Source organism: Acanthochromis polyacanthus, chromosome 2 (genome assembly GCF_021347895.1).
Source record: "Acanthochromis polyacanthus isolate Apoly-LR-REF ecotype Palm Island chromosome 2, KAUST_Apoly_ChrSc, whole genome shotgun sequence".
Lineage (NCBI taxonomy): Eukaryota > Metazoa > Chordata > Actinopteri > Pomacentridae > Acanthochromis > Acanthochromis polyacanthus.
Genome location: NC_067114.1, coordinates 2,504,739 through 2,522,538, shown reverse-complemented (window position 1 = coordinate 2,522,538; position 17,800 = coordinate 2,504,739). Strand labels below are relative to the sequence as shown.

Genomic DNA, 17,800 nt, shown 5'->3' with positions numbered 1-17,800 from the left:
TCTAGCCCTGATTTGTTTTCACTCACTCTTTGTGATTTTTAGTAAAATGAAACGCTCTCAGAACCTGTTTGAAGCTTCTAGGTTACCACGGCAACGAGTCCATCTAATAGTTGGCTGAAAAGGAGCAACAGTTAAATGACAAAAGGATGTAGATGGAAATGAGGATGGAGTGTCGTTGAATAGGAACACAATTAGATGCTAAGTCAACAGAAGTACACTAAATTATTGTTATGTGTTCTACCTTTGCCTCTACTTGTTAAATGATTGGGCGGAACAACAAAAGGCCTCAGACATACTGACTCTGCTTGAGGATTTCTCGGTATTCACTTTTGGTGTCGTTTCCCTCCACAGTCGAAGGAGTCGTCCTCCGTCCTGAGCTGCGACATCTCGGCGGACGATAAATACATCGTGACCGGATCCGGGGACAAGAAGGCCACCGTCTACGAGGTCATCTACTGAGGCCACTCCTCCTCCGACCAACCATCTGTGGACTACAGCGGATTTCTCAACCTGTTTTCACGGACAGCGGAGCTCTCTGCCTGAGGAATCTTATTCTGGAACATAGTTAACTTTTTTGTCCTTTATTGTGGAGGGTTTGTTTTTGGGTTGCACATTTTTGTGACTTCAGAATTTTTTGTTCTTTCTGGAATATTTGGGTGAAACCCGGTGAAGCGGCGCTTCATTTCTGAGGAACTCGTTGCCCAGACGTCTTGTGCAAAGTGTACATACTGGATTAAATAAGACATTTTATATATATTATAAAAATATATATATTTTCATGTCCTGGGTGTACTTGTGATGATTTTTTTGGCCCACTCGGTCTTATGACCACGATATACGAGCGGGAGATCAGAACATAGATTAGAACTTTTTAACAGTTTTACTCTTTGATTTTCTTAAAGCACATTCTGCGGCTCATCTTTTCAGAAATCAAACTTGAGGAGCACGAAATTTGTAAACAAGGACGCTTTGTGGAGATTTGAAATGGCCTTTTGTCTCAGTGCTCTTACCGGAGGATGTGGAACTCGGAGATTCCAGCTGCGATTCAGGAAGAGAGATGGATGTAAATTTAATTCATATATATATAAAAGAAAACATTTAAAGTGTACTAAGTGGTCTGTCTGTGCTATCTTTCTCCCTGTTTGTTTTACCTTGTTAGATTCTGGGAGATGGGGAACGTTTAGCCTAACCCTTGGACCTCAGTTGGCAGCAGAAGCAACGGACTGAATGACGATGTGCTTCTTGCTATTTAACATGGATTTTGAATCACTTCATTGATTTCTTGGCTACAGACTCAAACAGACCAATCTGCACTATTGGAACCCCTCTGCCCGTTGTATCTTATCAATATTCCTGGAACATGTGGCTGGCCGTGACGCTGATGCAGACAGACGTTTGACCTGATTGACGGCACACATCGGTGTTTCTCTGCAGAAATGTTGGGTGCCTGCAAACGCCTGAGAGGACGACGAATGGCACTTAGATGTAAACACAAGAAGAAATACTCCATTTAGAAAATCAGACGTGAAGACAGTGAATAATTGTGGTTTTACACTGTGCTCCTGATGCTGTCAGCATTTCCCACCAGAAAACAAAAGGGGTGAAATGCACCAGTCCCTCTGAATCACACCAAAGTATGTAGCAAAAGCTGTCAGCACTGAAAAAAATGTACAGTTGTTAATAAATCAATAAAACTGTTTTTCTAGAATTCCTTGTGTTCCATCAGGGTAATCCATCCGTTCATGAGGGAGTATTTTGCTTTCTGGACGTCACTTTCCAGTAGACGGTTAGCTTAGCATGCGGACAGATTGGAAAGAGGTAAACACAGTGAGCTTGTTTGAAGGTAATGAACCCGCCTTGTTTATTTAATCAGCACGAGTTTAAACATGAAGAATCTGCTGTGAGGTTTTGGACTGGAGGTTATTTTCAGGCAGACACAGGTGAGCCAGAATGTTGAGTTATTCCTTTACAGAACATACATGACACAGAAGTATATTTAGATTCACGTTTGAAAAAAACGTCAGTTTAGCACGTCGTCCAAAAATGCCGTTTTTCAACATGTAAAAACATGCCATATGATGAAATAATGCAAATTAGGCCGTGGAAAACATAAGACAACACTTTTCTTTGAAAAAAAAAATCATGAATTTTGTTCAACATGTTGTACAAACATACCAAATGAGGGCGCCAGTATAGCTCAACGGGTTAAGCAGGCGACCCGTGTACAAGGGCTGGTCTTAGACGGAGTGGCCCGGGTTCAATCCTTGTTCACGGCCTTTGCTGCAGGTCTTTCACCAACTCTTCTTCGTCCCTGTTGCCTGTCTATCTTCACTACCACTATCAAAAAAGGCAAAAATAAAATACTTCTAAAAAAGAACATGCCATATGATGAAATAGTGTAAAGTAGACTGTGAAAACATCAAGCAGTTTTCTTTGAAAAACAATCATCATGAATTTTGTCCAAAAAAACGCCATAGTATAGTATGTCGAAAAAAATGACATTTTTTAAACATGTCATAAAAACATACCATATGATGAAATAATGCAAATTAGGCCGTGAAAAACACGATACAGCATTTTTCTTTGAAAAACAATCATCATGAATTTTGTTCAACATGTTGTACAAACATATCATATGAGTGCGCCCGTATAGCTCAACGGGTTAAGCGGGCAACCCATGTACAGGGGCTGGTCTCTGATATAGCTGCCTGGGTTCGATCCTTGCTGTGTGTCTTCCCTTCAGCCCCGTTGCCTGTCCATCTTCACTGTTGAAAAAGGCAAAATAAAATGTTTTAAAAACATGCCATATGATGAAATAATGCAAATTAGGCCGTGAAAAACACTATAGAGCAGTTTTCTTTGAATAAAAAATCATCATGAATTTTGTCCAAAAAAAAACGCCATAGTATAGTATGTCGAAAAATTGCCATTTTTCCGATATGTCATAAAAAAATGCCATATGATGAAATAATGCAAATTAGGCCATGAAAAACACCGTAGAGCGGTTTTCTTTTTTAAAAAAAATCATCATGAATTTTGTCCAAAAAAACGCCATAGTATAGTATGTCGAAAAAATGACATTTTTTCAACATGTCGTAAAAACATGCCATATGATGAAATAATGCAAATTAGGCCGTGGAAAACACAAGACAACACTTTTCTTTGAAAAAAAAAAAATCATGAATTTTGTTCAACATGTTGTACAAACATATCAAATGAGGGCGCCAGTATAGCTCAACGGGTTAAGCAGGCGACCCGTGTACAAGGGCTGGTCTTAGACGGAGTGGCCCGGGTTCAATCCTTGTTCACGACCTTTGCTGCAGGTCTTTCACCAACTCTTCTTCGTCCCTGTTGCCTGTCTATCTTCACTACCACTATCAAAAAGGCAAAAATAAAATACTTCTAAAAAAGAACATGCCATATGATGAAATAGTGTAGACTGTGAAAACATCAAGCAGTTTTCTTTGAAAAAATACTATTTTATCAACATGTCGTAAAAAATGCCATATGATGAAATAATGCAAATTCGGCCATGCAAACACTATACAGCACTTATCTTTGAAAAATCATCATGAATTTTGTTCAACATGTTGTACAAACATATCATATGAGGGCGCCCATATAGCTCAACGGGTTAAGCGGGCGACCCATGTACAGGGGCTGGTCTCTGATGTAGCTGCCTGGGTTCGATCCTTGCTGTGTGTCTTCCCTTCAGCCCCGTTGCCTGTCCATCTTCACTGTCGAAAAAGGCAAAAATAAAACTTTTTAAAAACATGCCATATGATGAAATAATGCAAATTAGGCCATGAAAAACACCGTAGAGCGGTTTTCTTTAAAAAAAAAAAAATCACCATGAATTTTGTCCAAAAAACGCCATAGTATAGTATGTCGAAAAAAATGACATTTTTTCAACATGTCGTAAAAACATGCCATATGATGAAATAATGCAAATAAGGCTGTGAAAACACTATACAGCACTTTTCTTTGAAAACAATCATCATGAATTTTGTCCAAAAAAAACGCCATAGTATAGTATGTTGAAAAAATGACATTTTTTCAACATGTCGTAAAACATGCCATATGATGAAATAATGCAAATTTGGCCATGAAAACACCATAGAGCAGTTTTCTTTTTTTTAAAAAAATCATCATGAATTTTGTCCAAAAAAAACGCCATAGTATAGTATGTCGAAAAAAATGACATTTTTCAACATGTCATAAAAACATGCCATATGATGAAATAATGCAATTAGGCCGTGAAAAACACCATAGAGCAGTTTTCTTTGAAAAACAATCATCATGAATTTTGTTCAACATGTTGTACAAACATATCATACGAGGGCGCCCGTATAGCTCAACGGGTTAAGCGGCGACCCATGTACAGGGGCTGGTCTCTGATATAGCTGCCTGGGTTCGATCCTTGCTGTGTGTCTTCCCTTCAGCCCATTGCCTGTCCATCTTCACTGTTGAAAAGGCAAAAATAAAATGTTTTTAAAACATGCCATATGATGAATAATGCAAATTAGGCCATGAAAAACCACCATAGAGCAGTTTTCTTGTTTTTTAAAAAAATCATCATGAATTTTGTCCAAAAAAAACGCCATAGTATAGTATGTCGAAAAAAATGACATTTTTTTCAACATGTCGTAAAAACATGCCATATGATGAAATAATGCAAATTAGGCCGTGAAAAACACTATACAGCACTTTTCTTTGAAAACAATCATCATGAATTTGTTCAACATGTCGTAAAAACACGCCATATGAGGACGCCCGTATAGCTCAACGGGTTAAGCGGGCAACCCATGTACAGAGGCTGGTCTCTGATGGAGCTGCCCGGGATCGATGCACACTCATTGCCTTTGCCACGTGTCTTTCATTCACTCTTCTTTCAGCCCTGTTGTCTGTCTATCTTCACAGCCACTGTCTAACAAGAGTTGAAAAATGCAAAGATAAAATATTTTTAAAAAACATGCCATATGATGAAATAATGCAAATTTGGCGTGAAAAACACTGTACAGCACTTTTCTTTGAAAAACAAAATCATCATGAATTTTGTCCAAAAAAACGCCATAGTATAGTATGTCGAAAAAAATGACATTTTTTCAACATGTCGTAAAAACATGCCATATGATGAAATAATGCAAATTAGGCTGTGAAAACACTATAGAGCAGTTTTCTTTTAAAAAAAAAATCATCATGAATTTTGTCCAAAAAAACGCCATAGTATAGTAAAAACATGCCATATGATGAAATAATGCAAATTAGGCCGTGAAAAACACCGTAGAGCGGTTTTCTTTTTTTAAAAAAAATCATCATGAATTTTGTCCAAAAAAACGCCATAGTATAGTATGTCGAAAAAATTTGCCATTTTCCGATATGTCATAAAAAAATGCCATATGATGAAATAATGCAAATTAGGCCATGAAAAACACCGTAGAGCGGTTTTCTTTTTTAAAAAAAATCATCATGAATTTTGTCCAAAAAAACGCCATAGTATAGTATGTCGAAAAAATGACATTTTTTCAACATGTCGTAAAAACATGCCATATGATGAAATAATGCAAATTAGGCCGTGGAAAACACAAAGACAACACTTTTCTTTGAAAAAAAAAATCATGAATTTTGTTCAACATGTGTACAAACATATCAAATGAGGGCGCCAGTATAGCTCAACGGGTTAAGCAGGCGACCCGTGTACAAGGGCTGGTCTTAGACGGAGTGGCCCGGGTTCAATCCTTGTTCACGACCTTTGCTGCAGGTCTTTCACCAACTCTTCTTCGTCCCTGTTGCCTGTCTATCTTCACTACCACTATCAAAAAAGGCAAAAATAAAATACTTCTAAAAAAGAACATGCCATATGATGAAATAGTGTAGACTGTGAAAACATCAAGCAGTTTTCTTTGAAAAAATACTATTTTATCAACATGTCGTAAAAAATGCCATATGATGAAATAATGCAAATTCGGCCATGCAAAACACTATACAGCACTTATCTTGAAAAAATCATCATGAATTTGTTCAACATGTTGTACAAACATATCATATGAGGGCGCCCATATAGCTCAACGGTTAAGCGGGCGACCCATGTACAGGGCTGGTCTCTGATGTAGCTGCCTGGGTTCGATCCTTGCTGTGTGTCTTCCCTTCAGCCCCGTTGCCTGTCCATCTTCACTGTCAAAAAAGGCAAAAAATAAAAACTTTTTAAAAACATGCCATATGATGAAATATGCAAATTAGGCATGAAAAACACCGTAGAGCGTTTTCTTAAAAAAAAAAAAATCACCATGAATTTGTCCAAAAAAACGCCATAGTATTAGTATGTCGAAAAAATGACATTTTTTTCAACATGTCGTAAAAACATGCCATATGATGAAATAATGCAAATAAGGCTGTGAAAAACACTATACAGCACTTTTCTTTGAAAAACAATCATCATGAATTTTGTCCAAAAAAAACGCCATAGTATAGTATGTTGAAAAAATGACATTTTTTCAACATGTCGTAAAAACATGCCATATGATGAAATAATGCAAATTTGGCCATGAAAAACACCATAGAGCAGTTTTCTTTTTTTAAAAAAATCATCATGAATTTTGTCCAAAAAAAACGCCATAGTATAGTATGTCGAAAAAAATGACATTTTTTCAACATGTCATAAAAACATGCCATATGATGAAATAATGCAAATTAGGCCGTGAAAAACACCATAGAGCAGTTTTCTTTGAAAAACAATCATCATGAATTTTGTTCAACATGTTGTACAAACATATCATACGAGGGCGCCCGTATAGCTCAACGGGTTAAGCGGGCGACCCATGTACAGGGGCTGGTCTCTGATATAGCTGCCTGGGTTCGATCCTTGCTGTGTGTCTTCCCTTCAGCCCCATTGCCTGTCCATCTTCACTGTTGAAAAAGGCAAAAATAAAATGTTTTTAAAACATGCCATATGATGAAATAATGCAAATTAGGCCATGAAAAACACCATAGAGCAGTTTTCTTGTTTTTTAAAAAAAATCATCATGAATTTTGTCCAAAAAAAACGCCATAGTATAGTATGTCGAAAAAATGACATTTTTTCAACATGTCGTAAAAAACATGCCATATGATGAAATAATGCAATTAGGCCGTGAAAACACTATACAGCACTTTTCTTTGAAAACAATCATCATGAATTTTGTTCAACATGTCGTAAAAACACGCCATATGAGGACGCCCGTATAGCTCAACGGGTTAGCGGGCAACCCATGTACAGAGGCTGGTCTCTGATGGAGCTGCCCGGGATCGATGCACACTCATTGCCTTTGCCACGTGTCTTTCATTCACTCTTCTTCAGCCCTGTTGTCTGTCTATCTTCACAGCCACTGTCTAACAAGAGTTGAAAATGCAAAGATAAAATATTTTTTAAAAAACATGCCATATGATGAAATAATGCAAATTTGGCCGTGAAAACACTGTACAGCACTTTCTTTGAAAAACAAAATCATCATGAATTTTGTCCAAAAAAACGCCATAGTATAGTATGTCGAAAAAAATGACATTTTTTCAACATGTCGTAAAAACATGCCATATGATGAAATAATGCAAATTAGGCTGTGAAAAAACACTATAGAGCAGTTTTCTTTTAAAAAAAAAATCATCATGAATTTTGTCCAAAAAAAACGCCATAGTATAGTAAAAACATGCCATATGATGAAATAATGCAAATTAGGCCGTGAAAAACACCGTAGAGCGGTTTTCTTTTTTAAAAAAAAATCATCATGAATTTTGTCCAAAAAAACGCCATAGTATAGTATGTCGAAAAAATGACATTTTTTCAACATGTCATAAAAACATACCATATGATGAAATAATGCAAATTAGGCCGTGAAAAACACGATACAGCATTTTTCTTTGAAAAACAATCATCATGAATTTTGTTCAACATGTTGTACAAACATATCATATGAGGGCGCCCGTATAGCTCAACGGGTTAAGCGGGCAACCCATGTACAGGGGCTGGTCTCTGATGTAGCTGCCTGGGTTCGATCCTTGCTGTGTGTCTTCCCTTCAGCCCCGTTGCCTGTCCATCTTCACTGTTGAAAAAGTCAAAAATAAAATGTTTTAAAAACATGCCATATGATGAAATAATGCAAATTAGGCCGTGAAAAACACTATAGAGCAGTTTTCTTTGAATAAAAAATCATCATGAATTTTGTCCAAAAAAAAACGCCATAGTATAGTATGTCGAAAAAATTTGCCATTTTTCCGATATGTCATAAAAAAATGCCATATGATGAAATAATGCAAATTAGGCCATGAAAACACCGTAGAGCGGTTTTCTTTTTTAAAAAAAAATCATCATGAATTTTGTCCAAAAAAACACCATAGTATAGTATGTCGAAAAAATGACATTTTTTCAACATGTCGTAAAAACATGCCATATGATGAAATAATGCAAATTAGGCCGTGGAAAACACAAGACAACACTTTTCTTTGAAAAAAAAAAATCATGAATTTTGTTCAACATGTTGTACAAACATATCAAATGAGGGCGCCAGTATAGCTCAACGGGTTAAGCGGGCGACCCATGTACAGGGGCTGGTCTCTGATGTAGCTGCCTGGGTTCGATCCTTGCTGTGTGTCTTCCCTTCAGCCCCGTTGCCTGTCCATCTTCACTGTCGAAAAAGGCAAAAATAAAATGTTTTTAAAAACATGCCATATGATGAAATAATGCAAATTCGGCCATGCAAAACACTATACAGCACTTATCTTTGAAAAAATCATCATGAATTTTGTTCAACATGTTGTACAAACATATCATATGAGGGCGCCCATATAGCTCAACGGGTTAAGCGGGCGACCCATGTACAGGGGCTGGTCTCTGATGTAGCTGCCTGGGTTCGATCCTTGCTGTGTGTCTTCCCTTCAGCCCCGTTGCCTGTCCATCTTCACTGTCGAAAAAGGCAAAAATAAAACTTTTTAAAAACATGCCATATGATGAAATAATGCAAATTAGGCCATGAAAAACACCGTAGAGCGGTTTTCTTTAAAAAAAAAAAAATCACCATGAATTTTGTCCAAAAAAACGCCATAGTATAGTATGTCGAAAAAAATGACATTTTTTCAACATGTCGTAAAAACATGCCATATGATGAAATAATGCAAATAAGGCTGTGAAAAACACTATACAGCACTTTTCTTTGAAAAACAATCATCATGAATTTGTCCAAAAAAAACGCCATAGTATAGTATGTTGAAAAAATGACATTTTTTCAACATGTCGTAAAAACATGCCATATGATGAAATAATGCAAATTTGGCCATGAAAAACACCATAGAGCAGTTTTCTTTTTTTTTAAAAAATCATCATGAATTTTGTCCAAAAAAACGCCATAGTATAGTATGTCGAAAAAATGACATTTTTTCAACATGTCATAAAAACATGCCATATGATGAAATAATGCAAATTAGGCCGTGAAAAACACCATAGAGCAGTTTTCTTTGAAAAACAATCATCATGAATTTTGTTCAACATGTTGTACAAACATATCATACGAGGGCGCCCGTATAGCTCAACGGGTTAAGCGGGCGACCCATGTACAGGGGCTGGTCTCTGATATAGCTGCCTGGGTTCGATCCTTGCTGTGTGTCTTCCCTTCAGCCCCGTTGCCTGTCCATCTTCACTGTTGAAAAAGGCAAAAATAAAATGTTTTTAAAACATGCCATATGATGAAATAATGCAAATTAGGCCATGAAAAACACCATAGAGCAGTTTTCTTGTTTTTTAAAAAAATCATCATGAATTTTGTCCAAAAAAAACGCCATAGTATAGTATGTCGAAAAAAATGACATTTTTTTCAACATGTCGTAAAAACATGCCATATGATGAAATAATGCAAATTAGGCCGTGAAAAACAATATACAGCACTTTTCTTTGAAAACAATCATCATGAATTTTGTTCAACATGTCGTAAAAACACGCCATATGAGGACGCCCGTATAGCTCAACGGGTTAAGCGGGCAACCCATGTACAGAGGCTGGTCTCTGATGGAGCTGCCCGGGATCGATGCACGCTCATTGCCTTTGCCACGTGTCTTTCATTCACTCTTCTTCAGCCCTGTTGTCTATCTTCACAGCCACTGTCTAACAAGAGTTGAAAAATGGAAAGATAAAATATTTTTTAAAAAACATGCCATATGATGAAATAATGCAAATTTGGCCGTGAAAAACACTGTACAGCACTTTTTCTTTGAAAAACAAAATCATCATGAATTTTGTCCAAAAAAACGCCATAGTATAGTATGTCGAAAAAAATGACATTTTTTCAACATGTCGTAAAAACATGCCATATGATGAAATAATGCAAATTAGGCTGTGAAAAACACTATAGAGCAGTTTTCTTTTAAAAAAAAAAATCATCATGAATTTTTGTCCAAAAAAAACGCCATAGTATAGTAAAAACATGCCATATGATGAAATAATGCAAATTAGGCCGTGAAAAACACCGTAGAGCGGTTTTCTTTTTTAAAAAAAAATCATCATGAATTTTGTCCAAAAAAACGCCATAGTATAGTATGTCGAAAAAATTTGCCATTTTTCCGATATGTCATAAAAAAATACCATATGATGAAATAATGCAAATTAGGCCATGAAAAACACCGTAGAGCGGTTTTCTTTTTTAAAAAAAAATCATCATGAATTTTGTCCAAAAAAACGCCATAGTATAGTATGTCGAAAAAATGACATTTTTTCAACATGTCATAAAAACATGCCATATGATGAAATAATGCAAATTAGGCCGTGAAAACACTGTAGAGTGGTTTTCTTTGAAAAACAATCATCATGAATTTTGTCCAAAAAAAACGCCATAGTATAGTATGTCGAAAAAAATGACATTTTTTCAACATGTCATAAAAACATGTTATGTGATGAAATAATGCAAATTAGACTGTGAAAAACACCATAGAGCGGTTTTCTTTAAAAAAAAACATTATCATGAATTTTGTCCAAAAAAACGCCATAGTATAGTATGTCAAAAAAAATGACATTTTTTCAACATGTCGTATAAACATGCCATATGATGAAATAATGCAAATTAGGCCGTGAAAAACACCGTAGAGCGGTTTTCTTTTTTAAAAAAATCATCATGAATTGTGTCAAAAAAGAAACACCATAGTATAGTATGTCGAAAAAAATGCCATTTTTTCAACATGTCACAAAAACATGCCATATGATGAAATAATGCAAATTAGGCCGTGAAAAACACCATAGAGCAGTTGAATTTTGAAAAACAATTTTGTCCAAAAAAAAATAATTTGGAAGCATTAAATGTCGGATATCTAATGTATTTGTCAGCACACACACACACACTCTGACAGGAAACAAGTGGAGTGTGACGGCGAGGAGGTTTTAACCGAAGTAAAGAACTAAAGGGTGTGGGAGAGACAGAGACGCCTGTTGTGACTTCATGGCTTTGTTTCCAGACAAGATGGTTTGTGGTTTCAGGCCTGCTGACAGGAGGAACTCACACACACGCACACACACACACACACACACACACACACACACGCATACACACACACACACACACACACGTTTGTACTAGCTTCGTGAGGACATCCATAGGCGTAATGCATTTCCTAGAGCCTTACCCTAACCTTAACCATCACAACTGATTGCCTAAACTTAATCCTTACCCTAACCCTAACCAAACCTCAATTCATACCTGTTCTCTAAAAAACAAGTCTTCACCCTCAAACATGGCTGTTTCAAAGTGAGGACCGGCCAAAATGTCCTCACTTTGTAAAAATGTCCTCACTTTGATAGTTAAATGCAGAAAGTGGTACTCACCATGTAGCAATTACAAGTACACACTCACACACACACACACACACACACACACACACACACACGTGTGTGTCTTGCTATCATTGTGGGGACATACCATTGACTCCCATTCATATCTTACCCCTAACCTTTACCCTAACCCTAACCAACACAATGGCTAACCCTAAAGAAACGTTTTTGCACTTTTACTTTTTTCAGTAACAACAAAATAGCCAAGAAAACACTGTTTAAACTTGTGGGGACCGAAATGAGGTCCCCACAAGTGACATAGTTTTCGGTTTTCCTACAGTTGTGGGGACATTTGGTCCCCACAATATAGCAAAAACATGGGCACACACACACACACACACACACACACACACACACACACACACACACACACACACACACACACACACACACACACTGTTGCTTCACTTGAATCACAGCAGAGACACATTCGGTCGCATTTCACACACTCCCACACACACCTCAGAAAAAGAGGAGCTACTTTGGGAATCCGAGGCTTTGTGCTAATATCAGAGATGATCGTCAAACTGGATCTGTGGATGAAATGAGTCACCAATGAAAACCAAACAGCATACGACTACATGACCCAAACTTCTGGCTGCTCCTCTTTAGTGCAGATTAACCAGATTATTCACCGTTTATACTCTTCAGCTCCTGAACCTCCTGGGTGTTTTCTTAAGCTCCCGTCACATTTTTAGTCACTGTTTATTTTTCACTGCAGTATAAAATCCCACGCCTCTATAGAAACAGCACAACCGGCTACAGGTGCAAAGAAGTCACACGTCTAATGTGCAGAACAACAACATTATAACGCAATAAATCATGAAGAAAAAAACATGAAGTGGATTTTCTTTTTAAATTTGCTTTACAAGAATTTTTTAAAAAGCTGGAATTGTGTACAATATTTGTCCAAGTGCCAAAAGTGTTGCAGATACTAGGAAAAACAAACATTTTAACTTTCATTTCTAACGTGTCCATTTTTGTCTCCTATCTACACTGCATTTACACAACCTGCAGTGCAGCCGAAAAGCCCCTGAAATTTTAGAATCTTTTTTAAATGACAAGAACCAAAGGATTTAGATGAAATATGTATAAACACTGCCTGCAGTTCAGCTGAAAAGTCTCTGAATTTTGTTTATCTTTTGTTTTTTTGCAGAATCCGATAACAACAAATGTTTTATTTTTTAGCAAATGTCTAAATGAGGAATGTATAATGGAATTATTTTGGTGGAATATCTAAATTCTAAGCTCAGTTCTGGTTTCACGACAGTAATGGCAGGTCACAGACGAGCAGCTGAAACACCGTCATTAGGCTGAAAATCTAACAATTATCTCAGTTTTTGCCATTTCTGGCTCTGACAAATGGTGTAATTTTGACAGGTTTGTAAAGATAAAACGTCTTTCAAACCCACTGGTGGGTTTCAGAAGGTTAAAGGGTTACTTTGGCTTTTTCGAATAGGGTTTGCATGAGTTATGACAGAGAGCAGTTTTGCTTTTCCAGCCCATTCTGTAGAAATAACGGCCTGAATGCACCCCGATATCATTCTACTGTAGAGGAATAAAACACTCTTTATTTCTAAAAAAACAATCGCAGTCGTGGGCAGAGCTAAGCAGCATCAATTTTCCTCAAAATAGTGACGAGTGGAATAGTTTCAGTGGAACGTTTGCATGTAGGAAGGCGAATGTGTGATTAAAATGGATCATCCACTGCGTAAACTCGCAGCTCTGTCTGACTGGACGATCCAAACATTCTGCAAAACTTGAATTTTTCAATGTAGCTGGCTGTTGATGTTTGACGTAGAATAAGAAAATGGTGGAAAGCAGAAGGAAGGTCATGAGCGGGTCCTACATCCAGTGAGTCAGACAGAAGATCAATCAATACCATTTCAATGTTAAGAAGCTGACAGGATGGAATCAAAACTACACAGTGAACCACCAAGTTATATATTAATTACCTAAATATAGGTTATATTCAGAATATTTTCCCTCACTGCATGCTCACACACACTGACCCAAGACTCAAAGCCACTCTAAGACATAATAACATCATGTGAAGAACATGAAACTGACAAAAATACATCAGACTGGAGACACACAGCTACCCAAACTAAAGTAATGATACCACATGACTACAGAAGTAGACTATAGCTAACACATATGACCATGATAATAGACACAAACCTACACATAAGTCATAACAGGGAGGGATTCTCTCTGTACCTGGGACCGACCGATTGGCGAGAGACTAAGAACAAGCCTAACCACTCATGAGTGCGAGACAAGTCTAAACCCGCCTCCATCAGTTGTTGGCCAATAAGATTGCACTGAATACCTCGTCCATTACTGGGGAGACGCCTTCAGATTAACACCTTTGTTAGCTCCAGTCCTTCGAACAGTAACGGTTCTTGATCAAACTGCTTGTTGCAGAATAAACAGCTTTAACTGAGAGAAGTTGTGTGTCTCCTGTCTCAAAAAACAAACACATTCAACAGTTTGTGGCTACCAGATAGCCCTTTATGACGGGAAATAAAGCCACCCCATCCATCTGTACCTCCTTCAAAACTATCAGACTCCTTAGAAAAAAAAACTAATGTAACTCACAGAACATGAGAGTTACTGATCTCACTGCCGTCCTGCTGGTTTGTGTGATTGTGTGACTCCAGTGTCTCACACAGACTCACTTCCACTAATCTGAGCGAAGCCTGAATCTTGTCGCAGCGAGTCCGAGCCAGGAACAGTCGCCACGTCTTTGCCTTCTCTCCTCTTTCTTCCTCTCCCACTCTCTTGTTCTCTGCCACCACAGGTGGTGAGTACATTCATTTTCACTTTTGTGGGGGTGCTGGCTGCAACGCTGTGATTTCTGACTGTGCATGTGAGAGCGGGGGAGGTGGGGGAGGTGGGGATGCAATATGGGGTGATTTCAGTGCGTGGGCTGCAGGCTGTGCATATGGCCAGGCGATGCATGCATACGTGGACATATTTTGTTCGACTACCAGCTCGAGGAGCCGGCGTTGACCTCGTGTAACCTCGTCTGCTGGAAGTTCTGTTTGGATTTTACTGAACAGTTTTTGCTAATATGTTTTGGAGGAAACACGGCTGCTGTGTGGGTTATGTTTGCGATCAATATTGTGTCCAGTCTGCTGTGGTGTTTCTGAGTACCAGGAGGGACTGCGGCGACTCAAAACCAGGACTTTAACTCCAGAGAACAACATTTACAGTCAGCTTAAGCAGCTAGTAGTGGTTATAATACAGTGGGAGTTGTAGCCAAGCAGAAACCTCCAGGGCTGAAAAATGAAGCTAACGCACAAGTGTGAAAGTGACAAAGTTGTTGGAGCAGTCCCCAAAGATGTCCAACTTTACAGCAGAAATAAAGACGTTCCCAGCCTGGTTCCAGCTAGCTAGTTTCACACAGATGAACCTGAACAACATCTTTAAATGTCAAATTCACAGATCGGATGTAGATGCTAAAACAGAGCTGCCTGTATGATGGATGTAGCGACTGTGACGCCACCTGCGACTGTTGTGAAGCCTTGAGTTACACATTTGGCCATCTTGGTTGTTTTTAAAAACCATATGTTATCAAGCTGTGGATCTAAATTACAACTTGAGAAGAGTATGCACATCGATAAAGCCTACTTTGTTGTCTCTTTTACTATAAATGGAGCGAGAATTTACAAAATAAACATCATGCTGAATTCAAAAAGTCTTGAAACAACTGACTGAGACCCTAAATTCATTAGGAAATTGTTTCCTGAGATAACAGAAGAAGAAAGAAGCGGCATCATTTTCCCATAGACTTCTATGCATTCTGAATACTTGTTGAAACCAGTTGAGTCGCCTCCTGCTGGCTGTTAGAAGGAATGCAGGTTTAAGTCACTACTGGGTCATAAACTGCAGATATTCAAAATGGTGCAGTATGTCTTTTTCTGTCTGACTTCAATCATTTGTCTCACGTTTGTGCCGTTTTGTGTTTCCTTTTTGTCCAGCTTGTGTTTTTTGTCTCGTTTTTGTCATTTTGTGTTTTGCTTTATTCATTATTTTGTGTCATGTTTTTGTCATTTTGTCTCATGTGTGTCGTTTGTCCATTTTTTTTTGTCATTTTGTAACTTTTTTACATAAGTTTTTGTCTCTAATTTTGCTTCGTGTTGTGTACATGTCTCATTTTTTTGTCGTTTTGTTTCTCGCTTTTGTCGTCTCATTTTTGTTGTTTTTTGTCTTTTTAAAAATAGAATACTATATCATTGAATTCCAGATACGTGTGACTAAATGTGTTCCTTTGTAGACACTCTCTGATCTGGAAGTTGTAATGTGGAAATGATAAACTGAGGCTGAATGTTGATGAAACTGAACTTATTTTTCTTAACAAATTTCAGGATGTTTGTACTGTTTTGTACAAAGAGAATTCCTTAAATGTGAACATTTTCAGAATTTTTTTTGCACTAAAACAAAGGAAACGTGGAGTTGTGGTTATTTATAGGTTATTATGCTCTGATTTTCACTGGAGATCAAACTGGGCTGAACTAAATGAGGTTGACACCCCTGATCTATAGTCTGCAATAATGTTTAGGTGGACGTTAATATCAGGACCTAAAGTTTGATCATCATCAGTGGTTTTAATGTTGTGGCTGATGGAGCAGAAGAGAACACAGTGCAGCCAACATATCTTCCTGTTTTCTTTGTGTTTTGGCATAAATTTGGACGTCTCACCAAAAAAAAAAAAAACTCACTCAATTCCTCACAAAAGGCACTTTCCCCCCCAGCGTCTGCTAAAAGCTGCCTGTGCTCCGGTAAAGGCCTCTAACCGCCGTGAAAGGCTCCGTCGGTAAAGTCCTGATACGAGCTGTTTTTGTTCTCTTGACAGTCGAGAGCTTTTCCTGTGAAGGAGAACCGATGCAGGTCGCTCTGCCTCTCTCCTCTCCATTTCTCTCCTCGGTCCATTTCAGCGGGGAGGCAAAGGTTTTTTACTCCCCCCTTTTACCTGACAGCCTCCTGATTTCATCTCTCTTTTATAGCACAGCGAGATGAAATGGAGAGCAGAATGATGAGCCTTTTCTCTCCTTTTCCATCTCTCTTTTCTCGCAGCGACAGCCTTTTATGTTTTCATCTTCCACTTCTGCCGCCTCCCCCTCCTCACCCCCATCTCTTTCAGCCGTTACATCCATCCACGGTGGTTTTTCTTCCTGCATATTTGCACCTCTCTGGCTCCTGTGAGCGCATCGATTGGACAGAAGCAGCGAGTAGCCCCAAGATAAACTCAAAGACAACAGATAAAAACAAGGGCCTCTCCTTTCTCTCCTCTCTCGCTGGATAACCAAGTGGTTGGGGAGAGCGGAGGGAGATTAAAGGGCAGGTTGTAGAGCGTCGGTGCTTCAGCTCCCAGAGGTCATTTGGGTCCCTTTGAAAGCATTCAGGCCTCGCTCTATCTTCTGACCTGTCCTTAAGATGAGAAGCTTTCATCAGTCTCTGCAGGACACAAGAGCCCACTCAGGATCAGCGTCTCAAATTAGAGAAGGGCTTTGTGTGTGTGTGTGTGTGTGTGTGTGTGTGTGTGTGTGTGTGTGTGTGTGTGTGTGTGTGTGCGCGCGCGCGCTAACTTTTCATATTGTTATGTATAATTCAGTGCTTTTACTGCTACAAAAGCCTTTCCCTTGATCTTTGATCACACAGAGCAATACTTGAACTGGATTTTCTAAATTTTTCGTCTGGGAGCGACTGGAGGGGGGATTTAAAAAGCTTCCCAGGTAAAAAGGAAAACATCACATGGAGGAGGCTGTCCTGTAGCATCCTAACTGTAGGCTGAATATAAAGTGTGAGAGAATTGACTGAAGGTACAAAGCTGGAATAACAGAAATCTGACAGAATAATCCAACCAGGCGTAAACTAACCGTGACGTCACCCGTTGGTTTCAACGCAGAGAAAATGAAGCCCGGATTTTGCTACTTCCTGGTCGCCGTTTTGGAT

At 38.4% G+C, this 17,800-nt stretch overlaps 1 protein-coding gene and 1 long non-coding RNA gene across 10 annotated transcripts in view; one reads left to right on the top strand and one right to left on the bottom strand.

Annotated features, from left to right (window-relative positions):
- The window catches only part of LOC110948499 (transducin-like enhancer protein 3-B), a 36,178-nt gene extending 34,470 nt beyond the window's left edge, over window positions 1-1,708 (top strand). For all 7 annotated transcript variants that reach the window (XM_051936665.1, XM_051936654.1, XM_051936652.1 and 4 more), the window contains exon 21: window positions 352-1,708. In XM_051936665.1, coding sequence (XP_051792625.1) covers window positions 352-459 — 108 coding nt within the window. In that variant the 3' untranslated portion in view covers window positions 460-1,708. The remainder of the gene's footprint in view (window positions 1-351) is intronic.
- Window positions 1,709-1,857: 149 nt separating this feature from the next.
- Window positions 1,858-10,384, bottom strand: LOC127530377 (uncharacterized). 3 transcript variants are annotated; one of them, XR_007936993.1, is made up of 5 exons: window positions 9,529-10,384; window positions 8,797-8,933; window positions 7,939-8,075; window positions 6,770-6,906; window positions 1,858-2,765 (listed from the first exon to the last, which is right to left on the bottom strand). It is a non-coding gene; the product is annotated as an uncharacterized LOC127530377 (long non-coding RNA). The 3 variants fall into 3 exon arrangements; XR_007936991.1 differs by lacking the exon at window positions 1,858-2,765 and adding an exon at window positions 3,577-3,737; XR_007936995.1 differs by lacking the exons at window positions 1,858-2,765; window positions 8,797-8,933 and adding an exon at window positions 3,577-3,737.
- Window positions 10,385-17,800: the final 7,416 nt, after the last annotated feature.